Source organism: Ambystoma mexicanum, chromosome 8 (genome assembly GCF_040938575.1).
Source record: "Ambystoma mexicanum isolate Mex_15411 chromosome 8, UKY_AmexF1_1, whole genome shotgun sequence".
NCBI classification, from domain to species: Eukaryota; Metazoa; Chordata; class Amphibia; order Caudata; family Ambystomatidae; genus Ambystoma; species Ambystoma mexicanum.
In genome coordinates, this window is record NC_090929.1 from 779,287,912 (window position 1) to 779,305,626 (window position 17,715).

Genomic DNA, 17,715 nt, shown 5'->3' on the forward strand with positions numbered 1-17,715 from the left:
CAGGAAGCACTTTAACCAACTGGGCCTCTTCTTTTCATATGATATGATATGATATTTTATTTGCATTGTGCTCATACACAAGTGTTTCATACCATGTTTTGGGGGAAGTATAGATGCTAACAGATGCTGGGCAGGTGCATAATGGACAAATGAGTGAACATTACCAAAGTTCCAATTGGCCTTTTTGTACATGGAAGTTATGGGTTTGTACCCATCATTCACATCATTTGTTAGAAATGTTCCATACTCCAATTAAATTGTATGCTGGTTGTATGATAATTGGTTTTCATAAAGCCAATGTACACTTTGCCAAGGCATCTTGGCACTGCAGAAAAACAAAACTCAAACTAGATATATGGTCCAATCTAATTACAGTTGAAATACAAGTGTTTTGATATCATGACAACACTCTGGTTTCAGATGTAAGTGCGTTGATGCTTCCACAGTTTGGCTGCTTGTACTGAAAAGGCGTAGCAACCCCATGTTATGTACCTGCCTTTGCTACAGTGAGCAAACCTTCTAATTCTGAATAAAGTGCTCTGATTGGGATCTGGAATGGTAGCTTGCAAGAATGAAAAGACGGTGTGTTGTTGGAACTCTGACCCTGCCACCTCTCATTATTGCACTAACAGCAAACACACACTGACTGACAGAGTCCTCTCCTATCAGTCAACATGTTCACCCTACAGAGAAGAGGGACGTGCCATCCGGTCCTCCATGCTGGTGCATGCTGTCTGTGTAGGTGAAGGTACTTTTGTGTATGAAATGTATTTGAATTTATGTATGTGCGTGTGCTTGTTTTTATGTATGGATGCATGCAAGGAGTTGTTTGAATGATGTCTGAATTTACGGGTGAATGAGAGAGTGTATGTTGTATGAATGCATGTGTTTGAGAGCATGTGTGCCTGCATGTATGAAGGGGGAGCACCACCAAATTTAGGTTTGGGGCTGCTGGGGGCGTGGAATTGTTTTTTGCTTTACCCTTGATGCACAGTAACGATTCTTAAGGGTGCATCAAGGGTAAAGCAAACATGATAAGTGTTATTACATGGCTTGTCTGGCATAAATTGGTGGTGCCAGTCTACATTCACTTTCTTAATGTGGCATGGCATTTTGTACTAGGCATCAAAGGTGAAACCGAACATACTAAGTGCTATTAGTTGGCTAGACTGCCCTACATTGGTGGTGCCTGTCTGGTCATATATTTCTAGTGTGGCATGGTGTTTTTGTACTGGGTGTCAAGGATAAAAAGCAAGCATAAGTTATTATGTGGCTAGACTGGCCTACATTGTATAGCCAGTCTGGATATACCTCTTTCTGTGGCATGGAATTTCTTTCCTAGCTCAGAGTTCTGATGTGGTAAAACTGGCATATATTGGTGCAGCCTGCATGAACATGTACGGGAAGGGATAGCATGAAAAGGGTTCTTATACTGGCATTACGTTGGGCTTATTCATGTACTTCATACAAAATATATGAACTGTGTTGCTTTTTATCCAATTTCGCAAATAAAGTGTACTGTAAAAAAATTTTTAACCCATTATTTTAAAAACGTTCTTGCAGTGGATAAACCAAAACCAACCTAACCACCTGTTGGTTGGTTGGGGCTCCATCTCTATGCTCGGTGACACCCACATATTCTGAGCTAATATTTATTGCCCTCCAATTCAAAAACTCAATAGCCGCCACTACTCATTGCAGTGTTCCTGTGAAAAAACTGTCATCTGATGCTTTGCCCATATGGCATTTAGATAATGCACAAATAAACAAGGGTCTTACCAAATTGTCCCTGATTGAATACATTGCATAGGAAAATTCATTTCTTGTTACTAATCTCTAGTGAAAATGTCAATACGTTTCTCCAAATAGCAAAGGTAGAACTACCAAACCACTCTGTACAGCGGTATGTGAATGCTCCATTATTTGACCAAAATGACTGGTCTAACTTGATCACAAATGCATCATTTGCCACCGTTTCCCAAATATTTCTTGGAAAAATAACCCTAAAGCCTCAGTAATGTACACTTTAAATCCTATATGTTTTGACCAGTGTTAATGGCCTTTTGTGATTACAAATGCTCCATTTTCCACTTGCACTCCTTGAAAACATCAGCTTAATTTCAAATTCAGTTAATAACTATTGCAAAATCGCTTGGCCTAGATTTGGACCTAGACTTACTATTTAATTGCTGCACATTAACATGTTCTATTTGTAAAATTCCATTTACTACCACTGCAATTTGGGTTGCAATAGTTTTGCCATCACCTGAAAGACAATATGTTCCGTCATGGTACGACTGTTGCTCACCATTTCAGTTGATAAGCAAATATTGCTCACTGCCCACAAAAGGTTGGGGACCCCTGCTCTAGAACAAGGAAAATAAATAAAATTACAAATGAGTTGATAGACAGTCATGGAAATGGGAGGACTAGAACCGGTTTCAAACCACTACCATAGCAGAGTTTAATCAAATAGCTGATTAAATGGAAACAAATAATGTAAAAAATAATCGCTGGAGAAACAGAAAACCAGAGAGAAACAAGGACAGGAAAGTACAGGACCCAGAGAAACAGGTCATGTTCTGGGTACCTCTGTATCTATAATAAATGATATGACCTAATATATAATCGGGCTGCCCCTGAGAACAATCCCTGCAAATAACCCCCGCCCCATCCCCAACACCCCAGCTCACTGCCAACACAGAAACCGGAGCATACTGACACGGTCCTGGTTCTGAAAAGGACATGTTGCCCCCTGTTCGGGTAAAGCTGCACCACACCCCACAGAAAAGGAAAGCTTTGGCGACTGCGTCCAACACGTGTCCGAAGTGCTGAACTGAACGGAGGGTCGGGCACCAGATAGGGGGAGTCTGTCACAAAACTGTGTCGAGCATGGCCATTAAAGGATAGACAGCCGAAACGGGGCTGACACTGGGACCTGCCACGAGCCGTCCTTCACGGAGGGTCGAGGCCCAGCACGGGGAGACAGAGGAAGAAAAGGCACCCCCGGCTTATTGGGACATAAATATGCAGCCCCAGATCTCCAATTATAAACATATATATTTAAATTAATTCTCCCCACTTTTTTGTTGATTTTATTTCTGTATTTATTTTTTAAAGAAACCTGTGTGGAACTTGACAGGGCCTACGAACAATGGGAGAGCCAAACGGACCACTAACTGGCACACTGCTCCCGTCACAAATCACTGAGCTGCTGCTCACTTGAAGCCCACCACTTGCAGAAAAAACACACTGAGGAGCCCCCGCCCCCACCACTACCAGGGAAGGAATCAACATGCCTGCCACCTACCACTTACCTGCTAATCAAGCAGGTAAGCGAGAAACTAACCCCAAACAAGCTGCAGCTGCAGTCCCTGGAGGACCACAGGAGGCTCGGGAACAACTTGCTACAGTATATACCCAAACCTACGCTTGTTCACGAGCGTTTGTTCTTCTTCTTGCTGATAGATTTGTGTCCATCAGCGGTGATATTTGGGGTTGAGTATGTAGTCATGGGTTTGTATTCTTCTTGGTCTGTGTGGTCTTGTCACAGTAGGGCTGTTTTCACAGGGTCTTCGCAGTGATGGGCCACGGGTAGCGGTCGAAAGGGTTTGCAGTGGTAGCAGTTAGTCTTCTGATCAGTGGGTTCGGGTTCTGATCCAGTCCTTGGCAGAAGTTCTTACTCACCTTTGCTAGATGTTGATCCAACGCTTGTTCACGATCCTTCCCCTGCCATTCTTATAGGACGAGGGTCTCTCTATACCCAAGCCATCTCGTTGCCCAATAGTGCAGCGCCCTAATAACCCTGGGAGGGAATGCGTACTGCATGCCCCTGGGACTCCCTTTCTCTGAGTGGGCAAAGCATGCACTGCTGGTGGATGGTGTTTTGCAGCTCTGTGCTGCCTGGCAGCCCATCCAGCTCATGCATATCTGGTCTTTGATTTTTATGCCTTTCCCCTGTGTGGCTGTTTCCGGGGTTATTGAATTGGGCCAGCCGGTTCAGCTCACCAAGTAAGAAGCTACCAATTACAGTTCTCAGTGACAAAGCTTCTAAATATGGGCTGAAATGTGTCAAATTAACTGTTAATGGCTATTGACAGATACGTGTGTACAGCCTTCTTTCAGTACAATTCACTCTGGTCTATACTGAAAGGGGGGCTGGAGGGTCGGACTATGGTCACTCTGTAAACCAATCAGGTATTCCCCTCTAAAAGCTCTACTGTACCAGTGCCTAGTGTGAAACGGTATTACCAGACATTACATTTCCAAAGGATTTTCCTTTTCATATGTTGACCTGGACTGGAACTGGAGGTTTTTACTGGTGGAGCGGCACAGGATGTCGGAGTAAGGTTACCCCTTTAACCATAACTGCTGAACCCATATGCATGCATTAGTATTGGCCGACCCCCCAAGCCCTCACCCATAATAATTGGCTCACAACTTGTGTCAAGTGTTGGCAATAAAAGGCCGTAGGATTTTATTGTACAGATATGGTTATGGCAATACACAATATCACATATCATAATAGTATCATACTTTTGGGCACCGGGTCCTGGGGTTACCCCCTCTGGCCCATGCCCGCCTTCTTGTGTCCCACGACTTGTTTGTGGGCACCGTACAGTGCCCTGTACTTCTTTTTGTTCTTCTTCTTCCTTTTTGTAGGGTGGGAGGGTTCTGCGGTAAAGAAGCAAAAGGATTTGGAAGACACTGAGTAAACAGTGAACCTCCTGTTTGTTTGGGTCCCCGTTCAGGGTCCACAAACAGATTGTCTTTACTCAGAGCATGCTGCTCTTATTTATAGGACCCAAGGAGGCCCTGGGTCTTTGTTATGTATGTAGTGGGGGCTGTTGTTGTCACAGCCCCCGACGGGATAGCCGACTGTCTGGCCCCCTGATGGGGGCAGGTCTTTAACCTGGGCCCTGCCTGACTGTTGGTTTCCTTATGGTGCTTAGCACCTTGCTGTTTGGAGGAAGGGTGAGGTGATTGTTCACACCTCACCCTTCCTTGGCTTTGTGCTGCAGAGACTGCGTGTCTCTGCAGCTGGGGGGGGAGAGGAGCAGGCTGAGATAAGGTTGTGACTGCCCCTCTCCCAGGCTGCTGATGGTAACAGCAGTTACCCTGCCTCGCTTTTGGGATGCCCTACAGCATTGCCCAGTTGGGCGTTTCCCCTCCCCCTTTTGTATCCACAGATACAAAACAGTATTTATTGTGCATGTAGCGCATTTGATGGGGTGTGCCACGGACACACATTATTGGTTTTTGCTAATTGAGAATGGAGAATATTCTCTGCACTACTCAGATGTAAATTAAATGTATTTACTTAACTACCGATGCACTTTGGCATATACTACCCTAGCGGTTACATTGAAAGTGACATTTTTGATTTACGAAATCTATAGTTGTTCTGTTTATGTCTTTAATGTGCATTTTATGCTAATCAGACTTGTTGTATTTTAACTTTTTTTTCTTAAACAAATAGTGTTTGCTTTTACACATTTCAAACAGAGGCAATTGTTGGCATTTAGCTGTTCAACCTTTTTTAAGCTTGATATAAATTAATCTAATCTTCTCGTTCTCCAAATATCATTATGGGCAAAGGGAAAGCTGCAAGTGTGCAGGATGGAGCAAGTAATAAAAAGTCTAGGATGGGTGGTCATAAGACTGCCACTAACTCTAACACGCAAAGTATTGTGGACTCCTACTTGCAATAAGTGACTGGGCAATTGGAAAAGATAATTCTGTTTGCTGAAGCGCTTGAGGCCTCTACCTCCTTGTCTTCCTCTGACTGCTATTCAGGCATTGTGCTTTGCTAATCATCTCTGCCTTAATGCCAGTAAAACTGAGAACTTTCTCACCGGGAAGCCTGCTCCCTGTTTCCCTCCCACTCTCTGGCCACCCTCCTTGGGCCCCCTCCCCTTACCCTCTTGTGAGGCAAAAACCTTGGGGTCATCTTTGAATCCACCCTCTCCTTCTCCCCTCACATCACAGACCTTACCAAGAAGTCCAAATGTCTGCTCCACCTCATCAGATGCATTCTCCCTTTCCTCACCTTTCCCCAGAAGCTCGATGTCTCCAGAGCTCTGGTTTTCCCTAGGCTGGACTACTGCAACAGCCCCTTCCTCAATCTGCCTCTTTCCTCCCTTCGCCCTCTTCAACTAGTCCAGAATAGGGCCGCAAGACTTATCCTTGGCCTCAAACCCAGGGACTGGATCTCTCCAGCCTAAAATCTCTCCACTGGCTTTCCGTGGCTGCAACGATCAAATTTAAGACCCTCTGCAACAACAAGGCTTTCTGGGGCCTGGGACCCCGCTACATCCAGCCTTCTATCCCGAAGTACTTCCCTGCTAGAGTCCTTCGGTCCTCTAGCTCCAACTATCTGCAGAGCAGACGTTTCTCCTAGCAGGAAGTGGGGAGTAGATCTTTCTTTGGCAGGAGCTACCCTCTGGAATGGCATTCCTGCCCCGCTCAGATTTGAGCTGGATCTCAAGTTCTGGAAATTTATCAATACTTTGCTCCTCCTTCCCTCTCCCCTCCCTTGATAATGTCCCCCTGCCGCTGCGACTAGTGCCTGATCCCTTAGGTCCATTACTGGGGGCCAGGCCCTCCTCGTCCAGTCTACCGCAGCACCACTTAACCAACGCTTGCCTGCGGGCACCCTTCCCTGACTAGCTTGCATCTGGTACACCCCTTCATCGCACTAGCTGACCCTTTGGCCTGGCTTCCCCCTGGCACTTGCCCTCCTGGGCTCCCCTCAGCTCTTGCCCAGCTGATGTGGCCCCTGCCTCTGTGCACTTCTCCTTCCCCCTTTCCCTTCCAAGTCCCTCCCCCTGACCTGCCCACTCCCCCCTGCACTTATTGCCATTGCACTTGCACGATCCAAATGTCCCAAGGCCTAGAAGGACTGTTTTTTACTGTTTTGTTTCTCCTCTGTCCCCCTCCCATTGTCTTGTGGCGCCTGGAAACACTTGTGTATAGGTGCCATACAAATGTCCAATAAATAGATAAAATAAATAGAAAATACTTATTTTTGGAAGCAATATGGAAGATAACCAGTCATGCAAACCTCTACCATCTGTGCCTCCGGAACCAATAGCATCCATCCCACATACAACATAAATGTATACTGTTGTTTCGCTGGTTGATAAACCTTGTTCCCTCAATCAATAAAAGTACACCACAATACCACATATTTGATATGTATAAGCGACAAATTAAGCCCCTGTCTATTCATTCCTACTCTTTTTCGGAAACCCTTTATAGAGACTAGCCAATATAGCCTCTTTTTGGTCCCGGGCACTAAGGTCTGGAAGTAGGATTTTGGGAATACATCAATCGGTACACAGTTGACTCCAGATTCCTTACCCACTGGTTGACTCAACAAGGCAATTGTCATTTTTACAGTATTATAAGGGGCGATCTTTAAATTCTCAGTTAAGCTTGGATAGTATCCCAGCCTGATAACGAGGACCAGAATGTGGCAGCCACCCTGCTTTGTAAATAGTTGAATCTACCTGAGAGGTAACTCCCAGGAGCTGAGCTCATGAGGATTTAACATCTTTGATTTTAGTGGCTGACATAAGATCCTCCCGAGCCCTAAAATTAGCTTTTTCATTTGTGTCACTTATTGCGTTATTCTGATATGTCAGAGCCAGATGCCCTCATGTAGTGTCCTGGGCAAGTTGTCCTTTGGACTATTACCAAGTCCCATCAAACCACTCCTACCAATCTTAGCAGGGGCTCATACAATGTATGGGGCCAACACTAGAGGTTTTCCCACCATCATTCAACAAGAAACTGATTCATTCCAAGATAGCAGTCATCCCAGATTCAGGCTCTCTCCAGAGTGCTTAATATTCGTCAGATTCCTTGGTGAACAAAGTTGACATTGTTCTTGTCCAAACAGAACGTTTTGTAATGTAAAGGTACACTGCAATGCGGTTTACACTCCAATTTGTCCTATTTCTTCATGCTCCAATCCGACTGTATCACTAAATTTAAGTGGTTCATATACACAGCTAGCAGAGTGTAATAGCCACTTTTGACGTTTGGTAATACCGTGAGATCTCTTAACGATAACCAAATATGAGTCAGATATAAAACAACCGTCCATCATGCTCTTCCTATGAGCAAAGCAAAAAGTTAAAGAAGGTTCTCTGTCTGATACGCTTCTCATATTCAGAATTATATAAATGCACCCTAAAGCCCAGGAGCTCATCTGCTGCCACACTTTGCTATACCTGATTGTACTACAGGACAAATTGCAATAGCCCTGTCCCTATCATGATGGAATAGCATCACCTTGTCAGCTTTTATAAGTTAACTCTCCAGCAACTACAACTGTCACTACCACAAATCCAACAGTATATCTGATCAGCAATCTTCTACATGATATAATGCACCTGTGGATCCTGTGACGATTCACAGGATCTCGTCACTTCTCCCCAGAGGGTTGCCCTTCCCTATGAGGCTAGGAGGAGAGGCTGCTACCCAATAGTGCCCCTATGGGTGGTACAAAGCAGGGGGACCTTGTAGGGAGAGACTCCCCTCATAGGGATAAGGGCTCCAGTCCAATGAAAGACCTCCCTATACCTTTGTTCCCAGAAGACATGGCCTTATTAACTCCTTCTCCCTCCCAACCTGAAACTACTACTGTGTGTTGTTGTGAAGTCTCTACTATCTCAGCTGTATGATCAGATAAGACTGGGATGAAGAAGAAACAAAGAAACATACAGAACAACAGTGGAAGGGACTACCCAAGAACTGTTACGAGGTGGCCACTAGGAGGCATGAAGATAACTTCAGAGGCAGTGACGAAGACATTTACGCTACGCTGGGGTGGTCCAGCAATATAAAGTAAAGATCGAGGAAGGACTAGAGGTGCTCGAGAGCAGGAAGGGCAGCAAGGGAAGCTGGCGTCTGTCCTGCAGGGCCCGAGAATTTCAAACCTGCGCTGCCTGATGCATTGAGAGACAATCAGTCTCAGAAGGAGAAACTGAAAGGAACTATGCGAGCCGGGGTAAACCGGGCTTGCTGCAGAAGCAGGAAGAATCCAGTGGGGGCATGGCCTCTCCGAGGTGGACCACACCAAGAGTGCTGCAGTAACGACTCTCGGGAGCTGCATATATCAAAGAGGAGGAAAGCAGGAATATGTGCTGAATGTGTGCATAACCAACAGCGACCTGAGACCCCAGAAAGAACCGGTAGAGCTCCCCAATGAAGATACAGGTAATGGGCATCGCAGGAAAGCCGGGTGGGGTCCAGGGAGCCCAAAGAGTCAAGTATTCCTTGAGAGTGAAATCCCTCGACACAGTAGTGATAACCAGAGAACTAAGAGTCAAGTATTCCTCTGGAGTAATCTCCCTCATCACAGCAGTGATACAAAAACCATAATCTCAAGAGTCCTACAGGAGTGAACTCCCTCGTCACAGCGGGAAAACCAGCACATGTGAAAAATACCAAAAGGACGAAGAACTGTCAGGAAATAATATCCCTAATTTTCAAGATTAAAACAATTCTAGATAAAGTGCCACAAATAAGAAGAGTGGATAAAGCCTTAACTGTGTGGTTTGCAAATGCTGGTCTAAGTGTATTTGGTAACTCAGACCCTATTGCAAGAGACAGTTGTTAAGTTAGCCTGAGACTGGGGAAGGATGTTATTCTCATAGAAACTTTGGAGAAGTTAATTGAATCCTTTTTGGTTTATTTCTTAGTGGTAGGGATAGAGTAGTTGTTTTGGACAGAGGACGGTATTTTGTTTTTTTGACTTCCATCCTGATGAGTGCCCAAGTTATTCTGTGTTGAGGTAGGGAAAATCCCTCTAGGAATAGGGAGAGACAGGTTCTTTGCTTTATTTGAATAAAAGTCTAGAGACAAAATGATAACTCCTCGTCAGCCTCATTACTCCATCATGCCACACTTCATAATGTCAGTATTGTGAAGAATAATGTTACAGTATTTAGAAACCATGCCTTTTGCGGTGTGTTGGATCAACAATTGAAAACCCCTAGCATTTATCCACTTCCCTCTGTCTCTGCACTTGCACGTTCTGAAAGCTCACAAGGCCTAGTAGGACCGCCCCTTTCCTGTTCGTCAGTTTATTGTATTTGCCCTTTGCTCCCATGCTCCCTCCCCTTTTGCCCTTTGGGCGCTTTAAAACACAATTTCTTGATGTATAAGCGCCTTACAAATGCACAATAAATAAATAAATACATACATTATTATCCAAATATTTTTAAAGTTCTGTAGGTTCAACAGGCTGTGAATAATTTGAAAAGTCAAGCAGTCCAGTTTAATTCAGTCGAAGTAGCACGCCCCATCAACCTGTGGCACAAAAGCCATCTATGATTTTTGACTTGTTTTCTCTTTTTTTCATGACAATGATGCTTTTTCTGCTTGTGTTATGAGCTAGATGCTCAATTCCTTCATGGACATGACCTCACAGCGGCATATGGGACTAATTTAACATAAATTAGAAAAACATCATGAGAGCAATTTCATTTACTATTTTTCAAGAATTGTAGTTGCATTAATATAGCCTCTGCCATTGTTACAGATCATTTTAAACTTTCCATTGTCCAGACATTTTCTTTATGACCCAAAATTATATTTTAAGTATTTTGTAAAGTTTTCCAAAAAGATTCTTTACCAATGATAACACCAACTTCACAGTGCTGATCGTCGTATCCACAGGTCATCATAGTTCCCACTGTATCATTCACCAACGCCAAAACATCAATGTCAATGTCCTGAGAAGACAAATATTTTTAGATTTAGAGTCATACAGAAATGTCAGGGGATAAGAAGTTTGAACAGCTAAGTTTCTTCAGGACTTCTAAAAAATAGCCCATGACTTCCAGCTAGATTGCAACTTGCTAGCAATTCCTTCTTGGCGCTAAAAGCAGTTTAAATCCCACTCACTCATAATATGCACTAAAAGTCCTACCTAGCAGGGTGCAAACTCTCCGGGGCACCAGGGTTTCAATATGCAGCCCAGTCCTGGTTTATGGGAGCGTGGTGCTATTTGGATTCCAGTGGTACCCGGAATGGGCGTTTACTGAAGCTAGCCCAGCGGCACATGCTTTGCAGACTCTAAGTACTCTTGTGAGGTGGAGAACACCTCTTCTAATCTGCAACTAGTTCGGTGGGTGCTCCCTGCACAACGGAAACCCATCTGGGACATTGAAGGACCAGGCTACAGGCAAAAGTCGGGGGGAGCTTCAAAGGGTCACACATGATGTCAATTGTTACTTAGAAAGAGGGTTCATAATGGAATTCTATGTCAAGACGGAGGCGAGCATTAAGCTTTCTCTTCTCTTTAATTCACTCTCCAGCAGTTTCAACAAATACATCATATTTCGTGAAAATATTAAAACTTTTTTTTTTCAATAAAAACTTAAAGTCCCATCATTCCCTGTAGTTCTAGTCTCTAGTCTCTGTGCCTTAGCCCTTCCTGTTCCTGTGTTCTTCCTCTTCTTTTCCTGCTCTCCAGATAAGTAACACGTTATTGTAGAGCTCCGCGAATGTGTTTATTTAATATACTTGTAGATCGTGTGTTAACATTTTTATAAGGCAGACATTGTCATAAGAGTATTAGCGAGACGTGAGTGCAGCGCGCAGCATAGCAATTTACATTTGGCTGAGGAAATTCGGCGGCCCCGTGTCGCGTTACCCGACACAGTAGGGGCCTGCCGATCTCCTCAGGTAAGCCCGCAGCGCTCCACAGCGCAATCGAGGGCTAGCGGCCCCCACCCTTGGGGAGGCGGAGCAAGCGGCGCGAGCGGGAGATCTTGTTTTCCCGCTCGCGCTAGGGAGATAGCCCCCACCCTCGTGGGGGCGGAGCATGAGGACCCGGAAGCTCACGCTCTAGGAGAGGGGAACCCCCTCCTCCTGGAAGAGTGAAGCACACGGGTGCCAATCAGAGCGAGAGCGCTCTGCTTCCTGAGAGCCCCCACCTTTGGGGAGGAGGAGCAATATACACGAAGCGGTGAAACCCGGAATTTGAAAGAGTTTTTCACCGCGTTTCGTGTTCAGGAGCACTAATAAGCTCAGGAAAAGGCTAATTACATGGCAAGATAGCCGAAAAGCACATCCTTTCATGGATAAATCAGAAAGCCCATATCTGAAGTACCCTGCACTGCAGGATAAAAGGGCAAACAGGTGCAGCCTCATAGAGTGGAGCAGTGGACGTGCACTTACACCTGGAAAGGTATTGAGAAGGCACCTGAACAGCACAATAATGTCTAACTTTGAGTGGAGTGATGAGGAGCAAGAGGCTACCTACCCAGAGGACTTAGCCTACAGCTTTAAAGAAGTGCTGGGAGACTCGCTCACAGAGGCAGTAGCGCAGGGTGTGAGACCCCTGCAAGACAGGCTACATACCATAGAACTATACCTGAGTACTCAAGGTAAATGCACCGGAGACAGCACGTCCACCAGGGTCGCTGCAAAAGACCCCAAGGGGTGTATCAAGGCCCGGAAGAGCAAGGACTCTTCTGACCCCCCGGGCCAAACTGAGGGGGCGAATACTGAGGCCCCGGAGGCTGGAGACGCTTTTAGTAAGCTAAGAGAAGCGTTCATAAAGAAGACACAGGTGCCGAGCCTCGAAACCCCCTACCCAGGGGATGATAATATGGGCAATATAGAGGGAGTTTTTCCCGAAGAGGAAATCCCAGAAACCCCTAACTCCTCGCAATAAGAGGCGGACAACGAAGGGAAGAGAGCAGCCAACCTCCGCCGAAGAAGAGGCTCAGAAAGCTCAACAATTTAGAGGAGGAAGAGACCTCCGATATGTTTAATCCCGAGGATATCAGAAACCCAAGATCATCAGAATGGGTACCGTCACCAAGAGTGGCGAAATGCATGACGCAGAGATTGCGAAAGGCCTTAGAAAAAGAAGTGAGGCAGAGGATGAGGGCAGAGTGCCCGAAACCAGAATTACCGGGGAAGGTAGCAGAGGCGCCAGAGCTTAATCCGAAAATGCTGTCATTTGTCTCAAAGGCGAATAAAGATCCAAGAAAGGGCATTGACCGCTCTTGGAAAAGCTGTCAGGAGAAGCTTCTTCACATAGCGGGACCAGGACCATTAGCGAAGATCATGGATCTAGCAGAGCGTGCGAAGGACACAGGGGAAGAAGTGGACCCAGGAGTTATGGCAAACTGGGCCCAGAGAGCAGTGTGTCTGCTAGGTAATGCGAACTGCGCAATTTCTTCTGAACGCAGGAAAGGGCTCCTACTAAAAATTGATCAGAAGTTAGGAGACTTGTCATCCTATGAAGCAGGCGAAGCCGCACAAGGCCTTCTATTCGGAGAAACCTTCGGAAAAGAAATGGGGAGGTTTGTTGGAACATACACATCCCTAGAAAAGGCCCAAGCATCCATGAAAAAGATTTTCCCGACACGAATTTTTGGAGGGACCGGTCGGTCTAGAGGCCGAGCGGCCGGTCGCTACCAAACATTCAGGAGGCCTCAAGGAAACAGGAGTAATTACTGGGAAAACAGACAGCCAGACGCCTTCTTCCCTCCAAGGGGTCGTTTCCCGAGAGGAAGACGTAGCAGAGGACAAAGGAAAGGACACAATTCTCCCGCAGGTGAGAGTCTCAAATTATCCTCCAGTTGGGGGGAGAACAGCAATATTCTGGGAGAACTGTCAAGCGCTTTCTGGCGATGCATGGGTGTTACAGACAACAAAAGGCATGCTTATAGATTTTATAGAGACTCCCTACCAGGGTCAGATTCCACGCCCTCTAGCGAAAACAAGAAAAGAGATAGATCTTCTGCACACAGAACTGCAGCAGTTAGCGGAGAAGCAAGCGATAGAGCCTTGCGTGACACCTCCCAAATTTGTGAGCAACATGTTCTTAGTCCATCGAAAGGACAAAGTGAGACCCGTAATAAACCTAAAGGACATGAACAGATGCGTAACTTACAACCACTTCAAAATGGAAGGTACTCACCACCTCAGAGATACACTCCGACAAGACGACTGGTTAGTGAGGATAGACCTCAAAGACGCTTATTTGACAATACCAGTTCGAAAATAATTCTGCCCATTCCTAGCATTTTACTGGGGCGAGCAATTATGGCAGTTTGCTACCATGCCGTTCGGCCTGGCATCAGCACCTTGGGCCTTCACAAAAATTATGAAACCAGTAGCAGCAGCGATCAGAGAGAAGGGGATTCGTATGATCATATACCTGGACGATATCCTATTGATGGCCAGCTGCAGGGAGACGCTCCACTATCAGACCGACTGGGTAGTGAATCTCCTGACGTCGCTGGGGTTTTTATTGAACCGAGAAAAATCGGAAATGAGACCAGCCAAGAGAATAGAATTTCTAGGTTTCGTGACACCAGATCAGCGACACTAGAGCTTCCGAACCGAAAAATTCGAGACATAAAAAGAGAGATAAAGACATGTCTCAGCAGTCCAGTTATATCACTACGCGCAATAGCTCGAGTGGTAGGCCTCCTAGCAGCCTCCATACAAGCAATATTTCCAGGGCCCCTGCACTATCGAGCCCTTCAGAGACTAAAGATAAGACACCTTCAGCAGGGTCTGCAATATCACCAGCTGGTCCACATCGACCAAGAGGCCAGAACAGAACTGGAGTGGTGGCTAGCAAATATGGAAGCATGGAACAGGAGAGCCATTTTCTGCGATCGCCCAGACCTGATCATAGAGTCGGACGCCAGCAGAGCAGGCTGGGGAGCCCGTTGCGGAGACCTTCAGACAGGAGGGAAGTGGAGCTCGGAAGAACTCAAACTTCACATCAACTGTCTAGAATTACTAGCAGGGTCATTTGCGATCAAGGCGTTTACAAAAGGGAAAGTGAACTCCTGTATTCTGTTGAAAATGGACAACATTTCAGCAGTGAAATATATCAATCATCTAGGTGGAACAAGGTCCAAACTTCTGGCAGAGATAGCCAAGGACTTCTGGCACTCCTGCCTGGCATCAGGGATTTCAGTAGTAGCGGAATACCTGCCAGGACCACAGAACGTGATAGCGGACTGGAACTCCAGGTACCTCTCGGACTCCAGCGACTGGAAGCTGGACCAAGTAGTTTTTCGACAGCTCGAAGAACGTTGGGGGCCGGTCCATACAGATCTGTTTGCGTCCAGACTGAATGCACAGACAAAGAGTTTCTTCAGTTGGAGATTAGACCCAGCAGCAGCTGGAGTAGATGCATTCCTGCAGGACTGGAGAGAACAGACGCTACATGCCTTCCCGCCGTTCTTAATGTTGAGCAGAGTGCTAGCGAAAGCTCGCAGAGAGGCGGCGAATCTGATACTAATAGCGGCAATATGGAAATCACAAGTTTGGTTCCCAACTCTCATAGAAATGCTAGTAGATTATCAGAGAATGCTACCACAAGCAGTGCAGGAGACGCTGGAAATTCCCAGGAATTTCAGCGCAGGCTACAAGTCTTATCGCCGAGTCCTGGGCACCCTCAACCAGAAGGAGCTACGACGCAGCTTGGAATAAGTGGTCGTCATGGTGCAGAAGGAGAGATCTTCATCCCGTTTCTGCACCTTTAGTCGAAATACTGAACTTCCTAGCAGAACATCTGCAGGACGGCAAGGCATATAGAACCATAGGAGTCTACAGATCTGCAATTTCGGCAGGTCACATGCCACTGGATGATATTCCGGTAGGGGAGAACATAGCAGTGATTACACTCCTTAAAGGCATAAGACTTAGGAAGCCACCTCAACCTAAGTACAAAGTACTATGGGACGTATCGGTGGTGCTGAAACTATTATCAGACTGGCCTAGCAACAGATACCTATCGTTAGAACAGCTATCAGGGAAACTAGCCATATTACTGTGTATGGTATCGTGCAGGAGAGTAGCAGACGTGAAGGCGCTGGAAATAGATAGGAAAGCATATGGACCGGAGGGAGTAACTTTCTTCCTGGCGAAGAGAACTAAAACAGACTCATCTACAATCACATACCCATACATGCAGGACTACCCCAAATGGTGCGTGGCTTCATGTATTAAGGAATATGAGAGTAGGACAGCGGAAAGGAGACCAGTAGGTACAACCCAACTACTTATAGTGCGCAGGAAACCACACAAAGGCGTAGCATCAGCCACAATAGCGAGATGGGTCAGAGGTATCATGAGCCTAGCGGGCATTGATGTATCGGCATTTGGAGCACACTCTGTCAGAGGAGCGATGGCGTCAAAAGCATTAGGGCAAGGCGCATCATTACAAGATATCATGAAGGCAGCAGATTGGACTAGTGATAAAACATTTAGGATGTTTTATTTTAAACCAATCAGCACAATGGCAACTGCAGTAGCAAGAAGCTTTGAACAAGCTTAATGCTCGCCTCTGTCTTGACATAGAATGAAGATTCCCCCTGCTAATAGCGCAGGGAGCTCTTGATTCTATTAAAGACAAGGAGGCGAGCATTAAATTCCCGACCCAGATACACAGAAAACGGGAAGGGTATTGTAATGTAAGAAATATGAATTGTGAATAATCATGATGACCGTTTTCTCCTCGAAATAGGGTGTGTATTACCAGCCCTAACATATCTCTATTGTTTACTTTCCAACGCTAGGAGATGACCAAAAGAACGGATGATTCTATTCGAAGAGGTTGGATGGTTCCGATCGGATTGCAAGTTCTGAAGCAAGAGATCGAACGCTGCTGAAAGCAGGAAAAAGGGAAGTTGTTGGGCCCGTTGGCAAGTTAATGTTACAGAGGTTTACAGTTAAGCAGTCAAAGAAGAGGAAGAACACAGGAACAGGAAGGGCTAAGGCACAGAGACTAGAGACTAGAACTACAGGGAATGATGGGACTTTAAGTTTTTATTGAAAAGAAAAAAAAAAAGGTTTTCATATTTTCACGAAATATGATGTATTTGTTGAAACTGCTGGAGAGTGAATTAAAGAGAAGAGAAAGCTCAATGCTCGCCTCCTTGTCTTTAATAGAATCAAGAGCTCCCTGCGCTATTAGCAGGGGGAATCTTCATTGTTTTTATTGTTAATTTGTTGGCTGCCCTCTGCAATGTGTCACCCAAGGAAAATGAAGGGGAATGATAACATGCACAGATAAAAAACTGCCATTCTCAGCCGATGGTACATTCCAGACGGTATAAGTGCGAGGATGAGGGAGGTGAAAGAAGAGGCTCCATATTAGTGCAGTGGAGTGGAGGGCTTGAGGCAAACCCCACACAAGACTTTTGGAGATTCCACATTTTTTAAAAGTCATTTAAAATGTTGCAGCCTTTGGATGGAAAACAGGAAGGGCTAGGAACAAACCCAAGGTCTGTATTGTTCTTGGTGAGCTGGGAAGATATTTCCGCAGGGGTGGACTGGGAAACAAAGGTAGCCCTGGCAACGTTTTTAAAAGTGGCCCCATGTTACCAAGCCAAACCCCAGTAAGAGGAGAAGAAAACAACAATACCCTCAGAAAAGAGGCTCATGGGGCAGAGGCCCATCCGGAAATCTCCAGAGTTCCATATAGGTCTGTCCAATCAAAGGCATACAATATCAGATTATGGTGGAGAATGTTGCTTGAAGAGTAGGGATTTTTGAATATTTCTGTTTTTGAGGGTGTCTTGTTCCATCTTGTAATGTTGGGTAGAACAAAGTTCCACCTGGTGACTTCTCCAAAGACATAGATTTGTGTCCTGGCTGCTTTTTTCTGTATGCCACCTCAGTGAGCATGCTCACTTAGGTGGATCTTACATTACTTAGTGG

The 17,715-nt window shown here is 45.6% G+C and overlaps 1 protein-coding gene across 1 annotated transcript in view; it reads right to left on the minus strand.

Moving 5' to 3' along the window:
* Window positions 1-17,715, minus strand: part of LOC138472439 (hexokinase HKDC1-like) — a 1,340,644-nt gene that overhangs the window by 811,490 nt on the left and 511,439 nt on the right. Inside the window, exon 6 of the mRNA XM_069610606.1 lies at window positions 10,646-10,745. Coding sequence (XP_069466707.1) covers window positions 10,646-10,745 — 100 coding nt within the window. The remainder of the gene's footprint in view (window positions 1-10,645; window positions 10,746-17,715) is intronic.